The sequence below is a fragment of the Centropristis striata genome, chromosome 12, assembly GCF_030273125.1.
Source record: "Centropristis striata isolate RG_2023a ecotype Rhode Island chromosome 12, C.striata_1.0, whole genome shotgun sequence".
NCBI classification, from domain to species: Eukaryota; Metazoa; Chordata; class Actinopteri; order Perciformes; family Serranidae; genus Centropristis; species Centropristis striata.
In genome coordinates, this window is record NC_081528.1 from 20119729 (window position 1) to 20140876 (window position 21148).

Consider the following 21148-nt stretch of genomic DNA (forward strand, 5'->3'; position numbering starts at 1 on the left):
TGTATAATTTAACAGAATATAATCAAACAATGGTTTTTGACAATGTATAAAGAACAAAATCTGAATGAAAATTGAGGAGAAAAAATGTTTCAATGTTACGGTAATGATAGAATTGTTTGCATTAAAAATGTGTATATTTTAATAAAAATACATTTTGATGATACCAGCTACCCTTGAGCACATTTAAGTGCTAGTCAAGGGAAGAAAAAAAAACCTTTCATTGATTTTTTTAAATTTAAGAATGTGTTACGGTAATGAATTTAGCTCACAGTCGCTCTAAAAATGTCAGAAAATACCTTCAAATTCCTTAAAAACATATCATCATATTAAACAGTGCCTTTAGATTGTATGTGATATAAAGGGTCAAAGAAAATATGTATTCAATGCTCTTGGATTATTGCTATGAGCTGTACCATGTTCATGAGAATCACCCATATTTGGTTTATGTGGTTCAGATGTGTATTGTTGTCAACGCTGAACTTCCACATCACTAACAATTTAATAATCACCCTTGGGTCATTAATACTGTGATGGGCTCGGGAATAGACCGCCACCAGACAATTTTCAGCCTCGGCGCCCAGGCATGTAATTACAGACCTTTGAGTAATAACGAAGCTGTAACCATAATGGATCTGTAAAGCGCCGACACGTGTGATTTAAATTTGCTGTTCTGCAACAAAAACTTGTGTCATACAGAACAATTAAACTGATGTTGAATTAAAATCTAATCAGCTGATCAGTGAGCTCTGAGACATTAACGTAGGGGCTAGAAAGAAACAGTTGCTTCGGCTGTTTTCAGAGGTTTTCAGAGAGACTTTGTCAGTTTTGTTTGTCCTTGTTCTTTGGCAGCCAGATACACAAAAAACACTTGAGGATTATGGGAAATAACCTCATAAAAGTTCAATTGTAACTGTCTCACAGTAGAAGTTCTGGCCACCTGCGTTCAGCTCTCTCGATTATTTGAATTGGTGGACGAGTCAGACTTTGCAATGGATTTTCTATGGATTTGTCGCTGTCTTAAAACCAGATGGTCAGTTAATCAGCAAGGAGTGTTTACCCTTCACAAATAAGCCTGTTTGTGTTGCAACATGAGTGCAGACAAGTAAACCTGATGGTGTGAATTCAGAAGCACTTAACAACCTTCTCTACATATGACACCCTAATTCCAAAAAAGTTGGTACTAAATCATACAGAATTAGATAAATTTAGGGCGCTTTCACAGCTGAAGTCTGTTTGGTTCGTCTGAATCAGAGTGAAATTGATACATTGGGTTGGTTTTGTATTTAGTATGGTTTGCTTTCACAGTGCAGAAATGTAAGCAGACCAAATAAAAACAAACAGATTTGAAGAAGGGCGTGGACTTAGGTGGAGGGCTGGAAATCTACTCACACTATTATTTCTTAGTGGTTGAAAAGTTGGCGGTGAAAAATGTAAACAAAACAACATGGAACCATGCCCAAACTGAGTACCTTTAATTTACCGGCAGTAATCTGCTCTGATGTTCCAACCAAATTTATGTGGAGAGAAACGCTCAGAATGTCCGGGTCATCAATGATGTTGATCCATTATTTCTGACGTGCTGATCAGATATCAGACAACTGTAGAATAAAAAGAAGGCGAGCCTTGATGTTCCTACCACGATCTGCTTCTACCACCAGGGTAAATATTAAGTTATTTTGAGCAATATGTGGATAATTCTGCAATGACAAATTAGCCTTAGCTCAGTGGTAGCCTACAGAGTGGAACTTAAGGACACAAATTTCATCTTTATAATAAAGATAATACATCCGGGTTTACACCACAAAATGTATGTGGTCAAATGTGTCTGTTACAACCTTAGTTTGATGCCTAGGGACACAGGAAGTACAATTCAGAGTAAACCCAAAACTATGGAGAAAAATACCTGCTGGGACACTAGGTTTAACAATGACCATATTTATTTACATGCAAATTAATTAACAGAGATAAACCAACCAAACACCACACAAAAAAGTAAGCAACTAATCATCAGGGTCTCCAAGGCCAAAATAATAAACAAAAGTCAACCACTAACTGAAAAATAAGATTCAATTAAATCTACCAAACAAAAACAGACAATACTAAGTTTCATAACTAAGAAAAAACTGGAGAAAAAGGGTGAACAAAAATATCAGAGAACTCTTACCAGGCTTCCAGACACACTAGATCACCTCAGCAAGGGGTTTGAGTGATCTGATCACAATTCATCTTGTATTTAACGCTGATCACTTGTGATCGATTGCCCAAGACGCATTTTAAAACCAAGTGTAAACGGGCTCAGAGAGAGCAAAGATAACTGCTTCAGCTCTCTGACATTAAGGTAAAGAGGTGAAAATATTCAACCAATAGCAAACACTTAAACCTTTTTGACACTTAGTCAATTGAAAAGTATACAAAGACGATATATAACTGTTAATATACACTCTGATTTCTGAATCTGGACAGGTCGTTTCACCAGAAACAGCTCTAATTGGACAGCAGGGTGCCGACTCATCACACAAATTGCAGACATAAATTCTCAGATTTCCCCCCCAGTGGAATATTCATACCCTTCAATTTTATCTGATCTTCAATCATAATGTTTTTGCACTAATGTTTTCTCACAAGTAATGTATTTGTTGATGGTGCAGAATGACAAGCCTTCCATTTGAAAGATCACAGCAGGATCTGAGAAAGAAAACAAGTAGAAAATATCCATATGCAGCCCTCAACCTGCTCGCTGGAATTCACTGTGTGTTTGTTGAAAACGGAGCCAGCTGTTAATGTTCTCTTCTTCTGTGATCACAGATGTGTGCACAGAAGGGAAATAAAGCGTAACTTGATGTGTTGCCGCTCATGGATCATCATTGCATTCAGATTGAACAAGAAAGACTCTCTGCGGATTCCCACACATTTCTCTCCTCATGTGTGCATGTGGAGGGTGGAGCACGTAGGCCACAGTCACAGTGAATTCTTGATGTAATTAACACTTCTTACGCCCCTTATGAAATTAAATACTGTAAATGAGCCAATCTGAATTTAGTGGAAAAAGATATGAGCAGACATGACAGCGTTTCTTGGAGGTGCTGTTCAGTGGCGCAGCTTGTTTGATTTGTCTGAAGGCTGCGGCTCTGAGGCGTGAATAACCTCAGTGTGCCACCCAGAAACCTGATTAAGCACCTGAGCAGCACAAATACGAACATGGCTTACTTTGCTGTGTGTGTGTGTGTGTGTGTGTTTGTGTGTGTGTCTGTGTGTCTGTGTGTCTGTGTGTCTGTGTTTCTGTGTTTCTTTGTGTCTGTGTCTTTGTGTGTGTGTGTGTGTGTGTGTGTCTGCGTGTGTGTGTGTGTGTCTGTGTCTGTGTGTGTCTGTTTGTCTGTGTGTGTCTATGTTTGTTTCTGTGTGTGTGTGTGTGTGTGTGTGTGTGTGTGTGTGTGTCTGTCTGTCTGTCTGTCTGTCTGTCTGTCTGTGTCTGTTTGTTTGTTTGTTTGTTTGTTTGTTTGTTTGTGTGTGTGTGTGTGTGTGTGTGTGTGTGTGTGTGTGTGTGTGTGTGTGTGTGTGTGTGTGTGTGTGTGTGTGTGTGTGTGTGTGTGTGTGTGTGTGTGTGTGTGTGTGTGTTTGTTTGTTTCTGTGTGCGTTTGTGTCTCTGTGTGTCTGTAACTGTGTGTCTGTGTGTTTGTGTCCAACCCTAACCCTTTTACTTTTACACTCCTTTACCGTAAAAGTTAGCCTAAAAGTTATTCTTCAATGAATCCTTTTGTAAGACTTTATAATAACCATAATTATGAAAAAGGGCCGCTTTATTAATCAAAATTTTATCCTAATCACAATATACAATGATGCAATATTTGAAGGCAAAATATTTTTCAAAGTATGATCCTGAGTGAAGTATTGTGGTGCTGCAGAAATCTCCCACCCTACAAACTGTATATAATTGCATATTCTACAGACAAAAAAACAGGGTGTCGTGGGCTTTTAAAAGGTAGTAAATGAAATTAGCCAAAAATAAGGCCATTAAAAAGTAACAAACGTCATCTGACAAGGTATTACATTTTTCGAACCATCCGCAGCTAAGTCCCAGCAGCAGCAGTGTCCAAAAGACCACAGCGGGAGCCACAGACAATGGCAACTGTGTGTGTAGCATCAACATTGCGAGCTGAGGTTCTGTGGTTACAGTTGTAATTTAGTTGCAAGTTACCTCTTTAAATGATGATGGATTTGTTACTCCTTTACTCGTCACTTTACTTTTGACTATTTACACAAGTCCTTTCATTAAAACTTTCTGTTTATAACTTTTTAAACCGTCATTTTGTGCCCCTTCATTTAGAAAGAATGATAGAGTGTAGCAGTGGAGAAGTGCTGTGTGCTTTCCCTACACATAATGAAATATCATTTTGTCCTTGGTTAGGGTTAAATTGCACACACATAATTGTGTATAGGTCATTGCTGCTATCGAATCAAAAAGTATCAAGTAACTGTGATATAGGTACTTGATTTAAATTATAAGCATTATTACCCTTACTTACTCAGAAAAGTAACAAAAAAACAGTAATCTATTACTTTATAATTAGTTACCCCAAAACTGAAAATAGAAAGGTTGCAGCAGCAGTTTCAGATCAATGTTGTGTTGGTGTTAAAAAATATTGTGAAGGTATTAAAAAAGGTTTTAAATTCAACTAAAGTATTTCTGTATGCACCCTGAAAAATGTTTGCCGCAAAAATGACACCATAATTATTTTAATATGCTTGTCAAGGAAAATGAGAATAATGATACAGAGATGATCTTTCCCTCCAATATCGTGAATCACATTGAAATTGCAACATCAGCGAAAATAACTATTATTAGATATTAGTTAATAGTAAGCTGATAGTAAATTAAACTTTTAGTTATTGTACTGTTAACAAACAAAAATGATAAAATTATCATTTATACTGTTTACTTTATTACTTACTAATATTAGAATGCTATAATGTTTTTTATTTAAACACTTTGTTGTTCAAATTTTAACATTTATTATACCATTATACTACTATATACTAAAAGTATCAAGTATTTATCTGTGATAAAGTTGCAACTGAGGATTGTAATACATTATAATTGTTATAAATACTTTGTAAAGCATCTATAAACAAGTAGAAGCTTACAGAAATAATCCCTATTTTATGGATCATCAGTAAAAATTCTGTTGGGAAATTATTGTTACTTGACTCTTTAAACCACTTATTAATTATTAATCATCATTAACTTTATAATAGCTATCCACCTGATGTATATAGATGGTTTTCAAATCAATTATTAACCACTGTATAACAAAGTATTATTTATCTGTATGATGCTAATAGAATAACAAATGATTTATTCATCATCATTTAACAAGGCATTCTAAATATATTTTTTCACATTTACAGTTTTAGCTTTATAAAAGATAAACATGTAAAATGAGAGAATCACAGTAAAATAGCGAATGGTACAATGACACATTATCCATCAGGAGGGGGATATACAGAGCAGTGCCTCACCATTAATTATTCATCATGTATACCTGATCTGTATGGAGGAGCCAAGGTTTCAAAGTAAACTCATACTGGCTGCTCAGTATTTGTCTCCATTAATTGCAGGCACACAACGTTGAGACAGATTTCTAAATCTGATCCCGTTTCATTCCAGAATTATATTTAATATCACTGATCGTATCAGCTGCTCGTTCCATACCAATGTGATTAAAAAATGCAAATAAACCAAATAATGTTTCTATTGGAATAACATTTTGGCTTACAGATCTTCCAGTATAACAAAATCAAGGACAGAGAGAGAGAGGAGAGAGATTTATTATGAGTAAAATTACATTAATTACATTCATAACATTTAAATTAAAGTTCCCACTCATCCACATGAACTGCAACTCTATATTAGCATCCAAATAATGTTTATAGACACCTTACAAACCAATTATTAACCATTTACAAAGTATTACATCTGAATAATGTTTATAGATGCTTTACAGAGTATTTATAACAGCTTAACCAGTATTATAATCATCAGTTGCAATAAATGCTATCCACTAAACATCAAATAATGTTTATAGACACAAACAAACTATTAACCATCTGAATAATGTTTATAGTTGTTTACAAACTAATTATTAACCAAATAACAGCGTGTTAAAAATATCTGGTCGATCTGTCTCTATGTTTCTAGATGTTTTACCAACAATTTCGAAGAGGTTTCCAAATCATTTGGGTGTTGATTGACAAATACTAATATCTTGTTTATAAAGTGTTATAATGTGTGCAACAATAAAGCTGTTAAAATGACAAATTATAGCATTACTAATAACTAGTAAACGTTATCCTTTTTTTGGCACAGTAAGTTCCTCCATAATGTTTATAGATGTTTAACTGTAACTGTATGATCTGCACAGAGAACTTTATATATTTCAATATTGTTTAATTTAATTTAATAAAAGCCCTCATATTCTAGTTGAGCTCTTAATGAAACAGCAAGAATTAAAAAATCCTTTACAAATATAAGGCTATGAAATGTTTCTTTATATCTGCACAAACTATTTTCTTATGCTGTTTAACCTTTTTTTGAGTTGCACTATTTACAATTGAACAGAGGCATATTTTCCTTGTGTAAATACATGCTGCATTTACAGAACCAAATAGCCTTTGTAATGTGGCTATATATCCTGTTTGCATTGCTGTGATAACATCTGCTAAAGCTTTGGAAAAAGCAAATAAAACCAGGTTGGAAAAGGAATATTTCCAGTTTACTGCAGGCTTGTTTGGCTCGTTCCAGACATACTGGAAATTGGTTTGAAAGTGAAATGAGCCAGAAATATACCGTTTTTTAAATAACAAAGTGTGTGCTGGCTCATACGCATATGCACACTTCCACAGTAGCCTGAGTGGCTCTAACAAGAGTCCAGACTGAAAGCTGTGTGTGCTGCTCCAGTCAGGGACTGGAAAACACAAACAACAACTGGGCCGCTGGGAAGGGGCCAGAAGCTCAGAGTAATGATGATAAAGCAAAGGGCTGCTTCTTTAGCTCGGAAATGCTTACAAAGCTTCACCCACAGATCTGTGTGTACTTGTTTGTGTCTGTATACAGGGTGAGTTATTTCCGTACCCACAGTGATGCTAAAATAAGATTTCTTTGTGCTCCTGCAGGGCAACTCCAACAATATCGCCACCGTCGACATTTCAGTCGGCTTCGTTGGACTGGAAAGTTACGTAGAAGCACCTGCCATCTTCTTAACGGCCCTCAGCACTTACGCAGGGCCTCTGCTCTGGGCGTGTCACCTCGTCTGCTACCTCAGCGCAGAGAGAGACCGGTAAGTGATATCCAACCAGGAGGGTTTGCACTGAGGGCTTATTCTGCAGTTTACAGGGGCTCTGTGTAAGCTCAACTCATTAACTCTCAAAACAAACAAACAAAAATAGAAATTATCCCTTGATTAAACAAGTCTGAGTTTACACCTAGTGTATCTATTCACCTTGTATGGTCAATGTGGTAAATTGTAGCCAAATTGTGACAATTTAAAAAAAAAAAAAATTTTTAAATAGAATTGACATACAAAAAACACGGGGGGTCTCAATGAGATGAGCGTCTCACACCCTCATTGGGGATTGACACATTTTATAAAATGTAGGATGCATTAGTGACAGACAAGGGGTTAATTATATTGTTTGTATTAAAGGGAAAAAAGCATACAATTACTAATATCTAAAATATTCACATCATAGACACTACCATTAACTATTTGTGTAACACATTGCCTATTAAATTACAATCACCAAATGTGGTCAGCCAGAAACTAGGTTTAGACCTAGTCTTGTTTATATCCTGACATATACACATATACAGTCATGTGAAAAAATATTAGACCACCCTTGTTTTCTTCAATTTCTTGTTAATTTTAATGCCTGGTACAACTAAAGGTACATGTCTTTGGACAAACATAAGGACAACAACAAAAATAGCTCATAAGAGTTTAATTTAAGAGCTGATACCTAGACATTTTCCATGGTTTTCTTGATAATGATTTTGGTTATTATTTGGTACATTTTTATGGTTATTATTACATATATTGATTTTGGTTTTCATCAAGAAAAACATGGAAATGGCAAGATGTCATATCATAAATTAAACTCTTGGGAGTTTTTTTGTTGTTGTTGTCATTATATTTGTCCAAACAAATGCACCTTTAGTTGTACCAGGCATTAAAATGAACAAGAAATTAAAGAAAACACGGGTGGTCTAATCATTTTTTCCATGACTGTATATGTGTATGTCAGGATATAAACAAGACTAGATCTAAACCTAGTTTCTAGCTGACCACATTTGGTGATTGTGATTTAATAGGGACGAATAGTTAATGGTAGTGTCTATGGTGTGAATATTTTAGATATTAGTAATTGTATGCTTTTTTCCCTTTAATACAAACAAGTAATAATATGATAATGATATAATTAACCCCTCGTCTGTCACTAATGTGTCCTACATTTTATAAAATGTGTCAATCCCCAATGAGGGCGTGAGACGCTCATCTCACTGAGACTCCCCGTGTTTTTTTGTATGTCAAGTCTATTTTTGTGGCATTTAGTGAAGCGTTTTCTGCATAGACAGCTATTTAAATCACACAAATATCCCCCTGTATATCTGTTTCAACTTATTAACCACATACATAATAATTGATCAAGACTATTGGTCTGTTTTGGTTTACCAGCAGATTCCCCTCACTCGCTTAATCAATCAATATATACAAACATGTCGATTTCTTCCCATGAAGCCATAATGAAAAATAATCAGTAAGTCAGAAAATGTCAGTAAATTTCTGCTGTCAGTCAACCTGGTGATGGCAGATCCACTCAGCTACATACAGGAAGCATTTACTACCTGGTCTGGCCTATGTTTTACAGTCATGCATTGTATAAACAGTTTTTCACAATTTTGCCACAATTTAGCACATTAAACATACAAGGTGAACCCAGACACTAGGTTTAAACTTTAATCAAAGCGTAGTCACTGACAGAAAGTGAGTGGCCACTACTGCAGTGAGTGAGAGAGGAGTTCACAAACAGACCGGGAGTCTTGAGTAATCAATTAACATGCTGTTAATAAGGTCAAAACATATGTACAGAAGGATTTTTTTGTGATTTCAACAGCTGTCTGTGCGGATTACGCTTCACTTAATGCAATGGAAGACAGAGTCAGTGTGGTTTGCACACATAGAATTTATACGAGGAGCTCACATCTTGCTCCTAGTGGAACATTACCGCTTTTGCACCACTCTGTGCTCAGGCCCTAATAATAACCTTTGAAACGAAATTAGTGTTGTAAAAGCACTGTCCTTATGAGGCCAATGACAACGTGATTAAAAAAATGGAAACAGGCTGAACAAATCTCTCAGTCAGTCAGTCAGTCAGTCACATACACACCCGTGTGTAGGGCTGACATCCGGCGGTCAGGCAAAACAGAAAGTTTTCGGGGTTGTTTATTTACAACAGCCAGTTAGCTGCCCATCACGGAGCTCATAGGTTGGTTGTATGAGTTAGTGTGTTAGCAAATGAGCAGAGAAGTTGAATTAGTTGGCTGTAAGTCACAGAAATGGTTGAAATGTCTGGTGGTATTAGTAGAAAGTTACATTTCAAGACAATCCAAATAATTTTGCTCTATAAAAATAACAATGGTAACAACATACACTTATATATACAATGTACACTGGTATAATTAATGAGACATTTGGAGCAGGTGGTGCCAATGCAGGGGTTCCTGAGCTCATCTGATAGTGCAGCCAGACGTTGGTATAATTTAATATCAACATGCTACTCTGTTTTACTTTGGTTTCTATCGACGGTGCCAGCTCCTCCACACAGCATCATCACTTGTACAGTTATTTCAGAGAGTCTGCTACATTTTTCGCTCTGACTCCTCTCTGTGGGTGGGACAGTACGGATGCATAGAAACAATTTGTTAATTGGTTTACTCACGGCAATGAGGAGACTCGCTCACAGGGTATCAAAGATGCATGTAAACAGCTTAACCTGTGTAAGACCTCGACTGGAGGGAGGCCAGTAGCTGGGTTGCTGTATGTGTGCGAATGCAGCCAATAACTCCAGCTTCCCCTCAGCATGATGCCCCCTGCACAGTGCTGAGTGATGAGCTCTGTGGCTGGGCAACAGCTGCCCTGCTGATGGAGCCAAAAGTAAAATGCTCTTTTTTAATGTGGACAAAAGGGTGGTGTTTGTACAAAAGGAGTTAACGTGCCTCTGTTGTTTAAATGCCAGAAACAGAAATGCATGGATAGACATATCTAAAGCTGCAGCTTTGTGATTAAAAAGTCACTACTTTATGTAAAAAATAGTTTTAATTTGGTTAGCACAAAGGTTCCATTGAAATAAGACAGCGGAGGGAGTGTATACCATGCATGATTTGTATTCTTAATAATCTTTGATACCACATTTGAATATGATGAGTTTAACATTTCAGTAGTTTAGCCAGACTCTGATTAAAAAGTTCTTCTCATCTTAAACCTTTTTTGTGCTGCTCGCGGCAGAGCTCGGAGATGACAAAGTTGATTTTGATTTGATTTGTCCATCTAATACTTAGGAGCCGAACAGCTCCTGGCTGTCCTGATATTAGATGTGATTTGAACATTAAAGGTCCTCCTAGAATGACTCTGTGATGTCGGTGACCTGTCACCCTTTCATTAAGCACTACAATGAGGGGAAAATGTTCCTTTGACCAAAACGTTTGATCCATGAAAAGGCATTGTCAAAACCTCAGCCTTCATGTTTCCAAGGTTATTATAGAGACCTCCTTCATCTCCCTGTAGAGGTGTTACAAATGAAAAGTGAAGCCAAGCTAAGATTGAAGCAAAGCTTTGGCATTCATTTCTACAAGAAGCAGAAACCCCTTGTGAGAAACATGACAGGATCTCACATACAGCAGCAAGGGGAAATCACTCCACAGAAAGTAATAATAACATCATACCTGAGGAAAAAAGTTCAAACTCCATCCTAAAATGTAACATATGATAAAAACAAATGTAGACGCAACGCAGCTCAATCATTGATCTCTTTCACTGATTAAGCAAAAATGCAACAGCAGTGCAAGCAGGCGGTAAATCGCATTTACACAACAGTGTAAGTGATCTGCCCGCAAGCCGATCATTATGGGAAGTGATGGTGGAGACTGTGATTCACTGTGGTTTTACCCTCTGAAAAGCCAAATCACTATATGTTGTTTGGTCTGCACATCACTTATATATATTGGGCTGCACTGACTGGCTCTGGAGGCCACTGCAAGAACTTTAGTCTTGGCCTACGATTCCCCCATAGATTGTATATGAGAGAAAATGAGTTAGTGTGAAGACAATGCTGAAGTGCCTTATTCCTGCATTTTATCTAATGACCAGCAGGGGACCAACTTCACTGGTTGCCTAAAAATGCCCGATTGTTTAGATGTCTATGGCAAAATGACCCTACTTCTCACTTGATTTATTACCTCAGTTAACATTTTCCTAATGAGTTTATGGTCTCAATCTTTAGTTTCAAGTCTTCCTTATTACAGCACAATGTTCATTTTGGGATTTATTGACACTCTTGTGCGCATTGTAAATCAGTATAGAAGTGCAATATGTAACAATGGCACTGAGTTAAATAGCTGTAAGATTGTTTTTTGGTGTCATCCCTGATTATGTCATAGAACTTTCACGCTTTAATGGTGTGCTCATAGTCTATCATTGTTAATTGGAACATTTTGGACACCTACTAAGACACCTTTTGGAGTTGGCTGTTTTTTCCAGTGAGTATAACTTGTTTTGAGCCTGTTTTTTATAGCCAAAGTATTACAGAAATATGGCTGCACCTTGCTAAACAAGTTCTCAATGAGACCCATCACTCGCTCCTCCTCAGCTCCTCCCTTTTGTCCAGATATGGTCACTTCTGGCTCCAAAAAACCAACATGGCGACCGCCAAAATGCCAAACTTGATGCTTCATAATAGTAGTCCACAAACCAATGGGTGACATCATGTGGCTATGTCCACATCTTTTATTTAATCCATAGGTTTAACCCTCTGAAATAGCCATAACACCTGTATTTTGTTTGGTCTGCCTATCACTTTCATACTGTTAGTTAGTTCATACTGTTACTGCAGTGAACACAGCAGCCTCTAGAGGCCACTGCAGGGACTTCAGCCTCGTTCTATAATGCCACTCAAGCTACCATCACATTACGTCAACATCTTTCTCTGTTGTTATTATTCATAGAGTGGTGCTTTTTACAGAAGCCCCACCTGTAATGTGCACTCAGACACTCAGAGACATTGTGACAAATGAAACTCTAAAATAGTCTCATATACAGCCGCGCATTAAGAATTCACTCTGCACCATCAGCAGCTCGACCACAAGGCAAGTACTGGAAATGGACTTTGATCAATAGCTTTTCAACGGGTCTCCCTTGACACAGTCAAACTCTACTTAAGGCAAAGGGAATGTTTTCATTGTTTTAGTGCACATAATCACTGAAAACCTTCTAAACTGGCCAATCAGAAGAGACCCATCAACACCACTTCACTTAATGACTATCGCTAATACTGTCTCTAAAGAGTCAGATATTCTGACATAAATGCAGATGGTAAAAAGCATTCAGGCCATTCTGTTTTTTTCTGTTTGGTGCTATGAAGCTGGTGACAGACAGGTGGTCTCTTGTGCAGGTGCTGCTTTGTGAGCTCAAAAGTGAAATGGTTTATTGTAACACAAAGTACTGAAGGACAACATTGCTTTCCATTCTGTCTGCAAGTGCGTCAGTTATCCTTCATTTTGCTCATATTGTCTTCTTTTGCACATTTATGACGGCAGAAAAACAAAATTAATTTGGACCAAAATATACTTATTTTTCAGTTTTGTCAAGTTGATTGACAATGATTTTCTCTTCTTCCAACCACACCATGGATAAACAACATCAAGCTAAAGTTAAGATAGATTAGCTTCTTTATCTCCTCAAATCGTTATAAAACTGTGAATTAGACAAGATGTCATAGATGTCGCTCTTCCTCACTGAGAGAACTGGTTTCCAAAGGGTCGCACATTAATATTTTAGTAGCCCTTTGAGGTAGGACACGGAAATAAACTTAGCTGTTTTTAAAACACTCACCTTTAATTAACAGCTTAACTTAGCTCAGGCCATTTTACACTCACCAACTTCATCCCTTTTCATCTAAGTAGTCATGGCGACATGAGTCCGTTCATTGCGGATACCCATGTCCTGGGATAAACCCTGGTCTAAGGCTACAGAAGCACAGCATTCCCATGTAGTAGGCTCTTTATTGTACATACACCATAGACTGTATATAAATAATGGACGTAGTGACCGTGACCGTGACATCACCCAGTGGTTTGTGGCCTGTTGGAAGCATCGAGTTCAGCATTACACTCGTCGCCATCTTGAATCTCCATCTTGTTTCCAATACGGAGAGCAGACCATATCTGGACTGTGGAGGAGCGAGAGGGATCTGATCACCGACTACAGCCTCTCTACACCTCAACCTGACTGAGAGAAGCTGCTGCTAATTCATGTTAGCATTAACTGGAGCATTAACTGGATGTTAGTTTTGGCTAGCAAAAAACAAAAACAAATGTACGTTACTGACCTCAGAAAACTCAGCAGCGACTCCTTGGAGTGTCTGTTAGTCCAACCAAACACTGAACAAGACATTTTTACTGAACAAAATGTTCAAATTAACTGTCATTAAGTGAAAATACAGTGAAAGGGTCAAAGTTATGAGACCAAACTGCTAAACATCCTTTTTTATATATATATAACGTTATATATAACTTTATTGACACATTGCCATGGATACGCATTGTTCTGCTTCTCTCCTGATGTAGTGTTACCCTAAAAAAAAATTCTGAGGTAATGAATCAAATGAGAAGTTTTCTCATTTTGCATTGAAATGAATGGACAGAATTTTTTGCAGCCAAACTTAGCGCCCCCTGCTGGAACTTAGTGCCTGACATACTCACATGCACCTATGCATACATATGCACCTTTGTATATAAATATGGACGATGCATCTCAGCCTACTCCTGTACAAAAATAGTAGCCAAAATATTCCAGATACAGGCGCTGCCTTCTTGCACTAATGACGATATGTAGTGATCGGTTGGTGGAGTCACGGTATTGAGATATCATCCAAACACAAACATCAATTGTAGCTGCCAACAATGACGTTGCACTCCAGTTTAATTGGATAAAAGAACTAATTAAAACCAAACTAATCAGAAAAATTAAGACTTGAACAAACATCAGTATGATAAGAACGACCTAAAATGACAGAAACCATATTTGGGGAAATTTTTGTTGTTGTGTACTTTGAGTTTTTGTTTTGGCCCATGTCATTCGCTAACATGGAGGGGGTAGGGCTTATGACATGAACTGCAGCCAGCCACCAGGGGGCGATCAAGATGTTCTGGCTTCTCTTTTGGGGGGTAGATGTTAGATCCCAGTTCCCGAACGGTGGTTGTTTGTTTATGGTTTGTTTACTGCCACCATTCGGTGTTTGGTTTAGCATCGACCCTTTTGGGGATCTGTTGTGTCTACCATATTTATATACAGTCTATGATATGTATTCATACACACATGTACATACACATATATTCGCAATACATATATAAACATATACATATATGCACATCTTAGACATACAAGAGTTTTTAAAGTGTAAGTTTCTGTAAAGTGTAAGAGACTCTTACTACGCAGATGTTGTTGTGCAAGTTAGTAATATTGTTAAATCCATTATTATTGATTCCTTTCTGTCTCCCTGAATGAGGCTCTTTTTCCTGTGTGCCACAGTATTGAATTGTTGCATTCAAAAAAGCTTATTGATTATTGTTTAGTGTTTGACGTGGTTGTGTACGTGTGTGTGTTTTAACTGGCCCTTTCATTGAATCTCCACCTCCAAGCTGGACTTCTTCCCATGTCTCCTACTTCTCTTGTCTTGGGAAAAGGCTTGAAGTAACTCCCCCTCAGCTGGGACTCTGCCTGTTTGAATGAACCAATCTACGCATGTGTTTCAGTGCGTCAGAGATGAAGTCTAGTGTACACAAGTCTTTGTGTATCCGTGTGTGTTTGGTTTTACATCATCATCTCCTAATCTCCTCACTGCACCCCCCCTCCCATCATGCAGGTTTTAAAGTCATTAACTTCTTTATCACAATTTGCCAGCAATCCGTATTATTGTGAGAAGATAATTGGATCAGACTTCTCTCCTGGGTACATGTGTAAGGTAAAAACTCCAAAATGTGCAAATGTTGCTATGAATCATCAAACAATCTGCAGCTTTACTGATTTGACATCATCTTTTGGAAAACATAAAGCAGCTTAGGGTGACCTTAGTTCACAAATAAAGTTTTCTGCTCGACAGGAAGTTCTTCGCAGCGGCGGAGTCGTCTGCTTTCCTCTCTGCTTTCCTCCTCTCTGATGAATCCTTCTCCTCTCTGCAGGAGCCCGGTTGCACTCGGCCATGGCTGCTACTGTTTGGCCCTGCTGAGGTCTGTGCCAGCTGCAGCCTACATTGTGCTGGTAACTGCTCTGCGGTACCATCTCTTCATATGGAGCGTCTTTTCACCCAAATTACTGTATGAGTCTATGCACCTGCTGCTGACTGCAGGAGTCTGTCTCTTCTTCAATACGATGGAGCAAAGCCACAGTTCCAGTAAGTCTTAGGGGGCCAAAGACGCACATCTTCCCTTAGGGGAAGTCAAAGGGTCACAGACTGTGAGTAAGACTTTCAGACTGGTGCACACTGCAATATGCTTACCCTCACTGTGTAGTATACTGATCTGTTCACAATATGTGAACAGATGCTTCACAAAGGCTCCTTCCTTTGGACTCTGTTTGTTTGGTTTGCAAGGAAACACTCTGAAAAAGCTAAACTACAATGTATTTTTCAGCCGTCTATTTGAATATTTAATTCTTTCCAAGGAAAAATTAATAAAAGTGTAATGACATAAAGAAGATTTTTGAAAGAAAAACCCTTTTTTTAATATATACATTCAATATGTTAGCCTACCTCAGGGACTGTGAGCTGCAATAATGCAGAGTTTGATGATTTGGTTACATGCATAATTGATTGACTTATAAATGTGATGTTTGGGTGCTGGGAGTTTAACTGTTCTCAACAGCTTAGTAAAGGTCTGCATCCTCACAGGTGTTTTCAATTATTCTACCTGATTAGAAGTTAGGTGGGAGTTTGGCTGAGCAGTGCTGCCAATTACATGAGGTCACCAAACTCAATAGGGCTGCAGTCGAACAGTCTTTTTCCTAACTGAGTGAAATGACCTGGAAGCATCTAAGTGGCAGCCATGATAAGAGCTGGTCCAACTGTCTGAATGCCTCAGTGCTTCCTTTCTCTCCTTTATCTCCTGTGGCGTACACTAACCCTAACCCTGGTCCGTCCTTTACCACAGGAAAGGACATAAGGCCGTCCCACAAGTCCATGCAGCAGCAGCATTTAGAGCAACACAACAATTGGTAGTTAGATTAACAATTATTTTTATACAATCATGCAAATTGGGATTCATGAGGATAAATATGACAGGACAGGAGGGACACTTTTTTGACTGCTTGCTAGCTTATTTCACCTACTTTAATTTCACTTATTTTTAGTAATCCACTTATTTACAACAAGCCTGTCTGGCAGCAACATGATAAACCGTTTATCTTCTTCTGTTCAATGGTGGATGGCAACTAGCTTTTAATGTGCATAAGTGCCCACCTCTCTTGGTGTATTGAACAAATGTTACATTCTATCAAGAAAAATATTGAGTTAATTAACATTATTGTCTTATCACCTTGCCCAACTGGCACTGGTGGACTTGTGGGGGTTATGCCCCCCTGGTGCCCCAATGTTTAAAAGAGAACGCAGCGAAAGTGCCCTCTTAGATGCCCCTTGTTGTCGATTAAACATGATGAAGTGCACTGGTGCCCTTTTCATTTTTTTCGCCCTTGCCCCTCAAACATCCTGAGTCTGCCAGTGCCTACTGGAAGCCAATATTGCTTTTTTAAGTTCTAATCCAACCTTGATAATGAAGTATATTTTTCACGATTATAAAAGAAAATACAGGGCAAAATATCTAAGATGTATTTCTTCTGAACATTGTAGCTTCCCCAGGGCAGACACACATCAATTACATCCTCTATTGCATAATTACAGAGCCTACTGTCAGTGCAGTCAGAATCTCTGAGCACCATGGTTGTCTTTTTCCAAGTCTTTGTGAATTCTCCTTTATGACATTTTTCATTGAGGAAAAGACAGGATGTAGATCTTTTTAACTAGCCAACGATTTGAAAGACATTGCCAAACCCTGTACATGCTTTGGCAAGTCAAGATGTGAAAACGCCAGTCGACTAATTATATAGGTTGAAGTAGTCCATGTCCAACAAAGCTACCAGAGGTTTCAGGGAGACCGTAATCAAGCCGAGTGTGTACCTCCCCACACAGTCCTGAGAGGAGACTAATCAGGCAACATCAGTAAAAACACCTGTGTGGGTGCACCATGGAGGTGCAGGGGGTTTAATGTGGGAGTTTTCAAAACTTACATTTGTTTTTCTTCAGAACATTTTGATATGTCGATAAAATATTATGTAATCTCTTTTTTTCCTTTTTTTCTTTTAAACACTCCAAAGCTGCGCATACAGTGTGTTTCTGCTGATATTGGGGCGAGTGGGTTCATAGATTCTGCATATTTTAAGGACAAATCCAAGACTTTAAGATGAGGTCCAATGAGCAAGTAGAAGTATGTGCCCTCCTGTTAATATTCTTCATTTCAAGGTGTCTGTTAAGGTGCATGGCTGGATAATAAACTACATGTGTCGAATTACATTGCTTTTATTGAAATATAGTAATTTCAAATCTCCTGCTGACCTAAATTTATTCTTGATCTTTTGTTCTTGAGAGAATAGAAAGCTGAGGGAGGCAGAGCTGTGGGAACATAGAGTTAAGGAGCATAGGGTTTAGGGAACATAGCGTTAAGGATATAGAGTTAAGGGGACATAAAATGAATGATTTATGGTTTAGGGAACATACCGTTAAGGATATAGAGTTAAGGGGACATAAAGTTAATGATATATGGTTTAGGGAACATAGAGTTAAGGAACAGCGTTAAGGAACACAGGGTTCAGGGAACATAGAGTTAAGAATAAAGGGTTTAGGGAACATAGAGTTAAAGGGACATAGTGTTAAGGATAGTGTTAAGGTTGCTAATCTTCCCTGCTGAGGAATGTAGTGAGACACTACCATCCCATCCTCCCCCCCTCTCGACTCCCACAACCACCTGTTGAACTGTCTGCCTTTGCCCTGGCCCAGGAAGGAAGGTCATCTCCTTAGCAACGTCCAGGCTTATCGCTTTTGTTATTCCAGCGAACTGAGACAAACTGTTTGGTGCTTGACAATAGGCGGGTCTCAGGCCTACACACACAAACTTCCACATATACTGTTATGCATACATCCCTCCCCCAACCACCCCCCAACCCACGCCTTCGACGCTTCATACCCCCAGCGAGACAGGCGGGTCTGAGAGCTGCGCCGGGTGGCTGCGGATCCGGATGGCCGCCTGGCTATGCTGCCCCCCCCCCCGCACGTCATAAGTCTACTCATGTTGTGAAAGTGTACCATGCCATGTTGCTGAGGTTTTTTTCATGCTTTTTTCCTCCTTTCCTCTCCCCATGTGTGCTGTATTTCTCTCTCTTCATACCCTGTCTTCCTGTCCTGTCTACCTTGTGATATTGTTTGTGGGTGTATTATGCGTTCTGGACGGGTTGATGGCTCAATTTCGTTGTACTTGTACTTGTACTCTGTGCAATGACAATAAAGGGTTCATTCATTCATATATGGTTTAGGGAACAAAGGTTTGAGGGGACATAACATTAAAGATATTTGGTTTAGGGAACATAGATTTAAGGAACATAGGGTTTAGGGAACATAGCGTTAGGACATTGAGTTAAGGGAACATATAGTTAAGGATGTATGGTTTAGGGAGCATAGAGTTAAGGAACATAGAGTTTAGGGAACATAAAGCTAAGGATATAGGGTTTAGGGAACATAGAGTTAAAGAACATAGGCTTAAGTGAACATAGAGCTTGAGAAACAGGATTTAGGGAACATAGAGCTGAGGTAAGTAGAGCTATGTGAACATAGAGTTTAGGGAACGTAGAGCTATGGCAAAATAGCTTTTAAGGGAAGCTTTTAGGGAGCTTGAGGAACAAAGACAGAGTACATGGAGCTTATGGAACATAGGATTTAGGGAACATAGAGCTATGTGAACATAGAGCTATGGGAGCATAGGGTTTAGGCATCATAGAGTTAAGAACATAGGGCTTAGGGAACAATGAGTTTAAAAAAACATAGGGCTTAGGGAACAATGAGTTTAAAAAAACATAGGGTTTAGGGAACACAGAGCTTTAGGAACATAAACACGCTTCCAATGTCTGATTCTCGTATAATTTAAATGAGAATTGATGCAGCAACCTGACATCTAGCAGAATTTCAACAAGCTAGTCAGTCCACAGTTTAGCCCAGACATCTAGAATCCAGGAAGAAAAGGAAATATCATGGTGTATTATATGGTTTGTATTATCACTTTCTGTTTTTTTCCTCCAGCACCAACTGAAATTTTAGTCATTCAGTAGCAATTTTTGTGTCTTGACATGCATTTCTGATGCATGCAATGTCAACTAGAGGTCTGCCCATCAACAACTCCAGACACATTCAGCCTGTTTACCTCAAATAGGATTTATCTGTAGTTATGTTAGGCACAAAATCAGTGTCAGCTGCATGTAGGAGACATTTTTGTACCATGAAACTGATGTCAAATGGATTATTACATGTTCTACTTCATTCTACTGAGGCAAGATGTGAAAGGCAGTTGGTGAAAAATACAGATATTAAGTTAAGTGTTATAAACAGTCTACCAGAAATGTAAAAGCCTCATTCATAAAGTTAACATTTTCTTGCATGTCTGTTCATCCATCCATTCATTCTCCTTATCTGCTTATCTGAACTGGGGTCGTGGCGAGCTGGAGCTGATCCCAGCTGACATTGGGTGAGAGGCGGGTTCACCCTGGACAGGTCTCAGACTATCACAGGGCTGACACATAGAGACAGACAATCATTCAACCTCTTAATATAGAGTCACCAATTAAACCTAAGCTGACCGAGCAGCTCCTTAAAATATGCTCAAACGAAATCCTCTTAATGTTATTTATGGTGCTGTTAGACAGCTGCTTGACTGTGTGAGTGTGTTATTAGTACTACACTATTTGTAGATTTAGATTCCAGTGGTGGCTACGTAGAACTGTTTTTGACTCCAGTCCAAACCATTTCAATAACTCAAGAGTATTTCAAAACATATAGTCATTTCTGAAATTCACAACATATTTTTATATGATTTTTATCTAATGAAATATCAATCGTCCATCCATATTTGTTGGTGTTTAGCCTTTCGTAAACAACATTTTCACTGTGATTAAAAAAAGTCCTTGCTCTCCCTCTTGCCACACACGCGCACGCACACACACACACACACACAGGCATGCACCTGTATTAACAGGGTAGTCGACCAGCAGTCAAACAGCATCATAAATAACATTAAGAGTATTTTGTTTGAGCATTTTTTAAGGATAGTGACATCATGAAATATGAGATGAAAAACGTATTTAAATGGAAAGATAATGATTAAATACATAGACAGTAAAATAGTCATTCATCTAATGTAGTTTCACGAAGATGTGAACAAATTCATTGAACTTTCTTGTTTTTATTCCCCACATTGTTCAGTAGGACATGTAGTCTTAAACAGTACAGTAGGAAAATGCTGAAGTCATTGGATTACCTTTCTTTAGTTCTACAGGAACATGATTCCCTGTGTCCTATACAGATTAATCCTTCTGCATATACAGCATATATACAAAAAAATATTAGACCTTGTTTTCTTCTTGCTTTCTTGTTCATCTTAATGCCTGGTACAACTAAAGGTACATTTGTTTGGACAAATGTAATGATAACAAAAATAGCTCATAAGAGTTTAATTTAAGAGCTGATATCTAGACATTTTCCATGGTTTTCTTGATAATGATTTAGGTTA

General features: G+C 38.2%; 1 protein-coding gene across 2 annotated transcripts in view; it reads left to right on the forward strand.

Annotated features, from left to right (window-relative positions):
• The window catches only part of pigg (phosphatidylinositol glycan anchor biosynthesis class G), a 127222-nt gene extending 110208 nt beyond the window's left edge, over positions 1-17014 (forward strand). For both annotated transcript variants that reach the window (XM_059346139.1, XM_059346140.1), the window contains exons 12-13: positions 7171-7334; positions 15509-17014. In XM_059346139.1, coding sequence (XP_059202122.1) covers positions 7171-7334; positions 15509-15731 — 387 coding nt within the window. In that variant the 3' untranslated portion in view covers positions 15732-17014. The remainder of the gene's footprint in view (positions 1-7170; positions 7335-15508) is intronic.
• The last annotated feature ends 4134 nt before the right edge of the window (positions 17015-21148 follow it).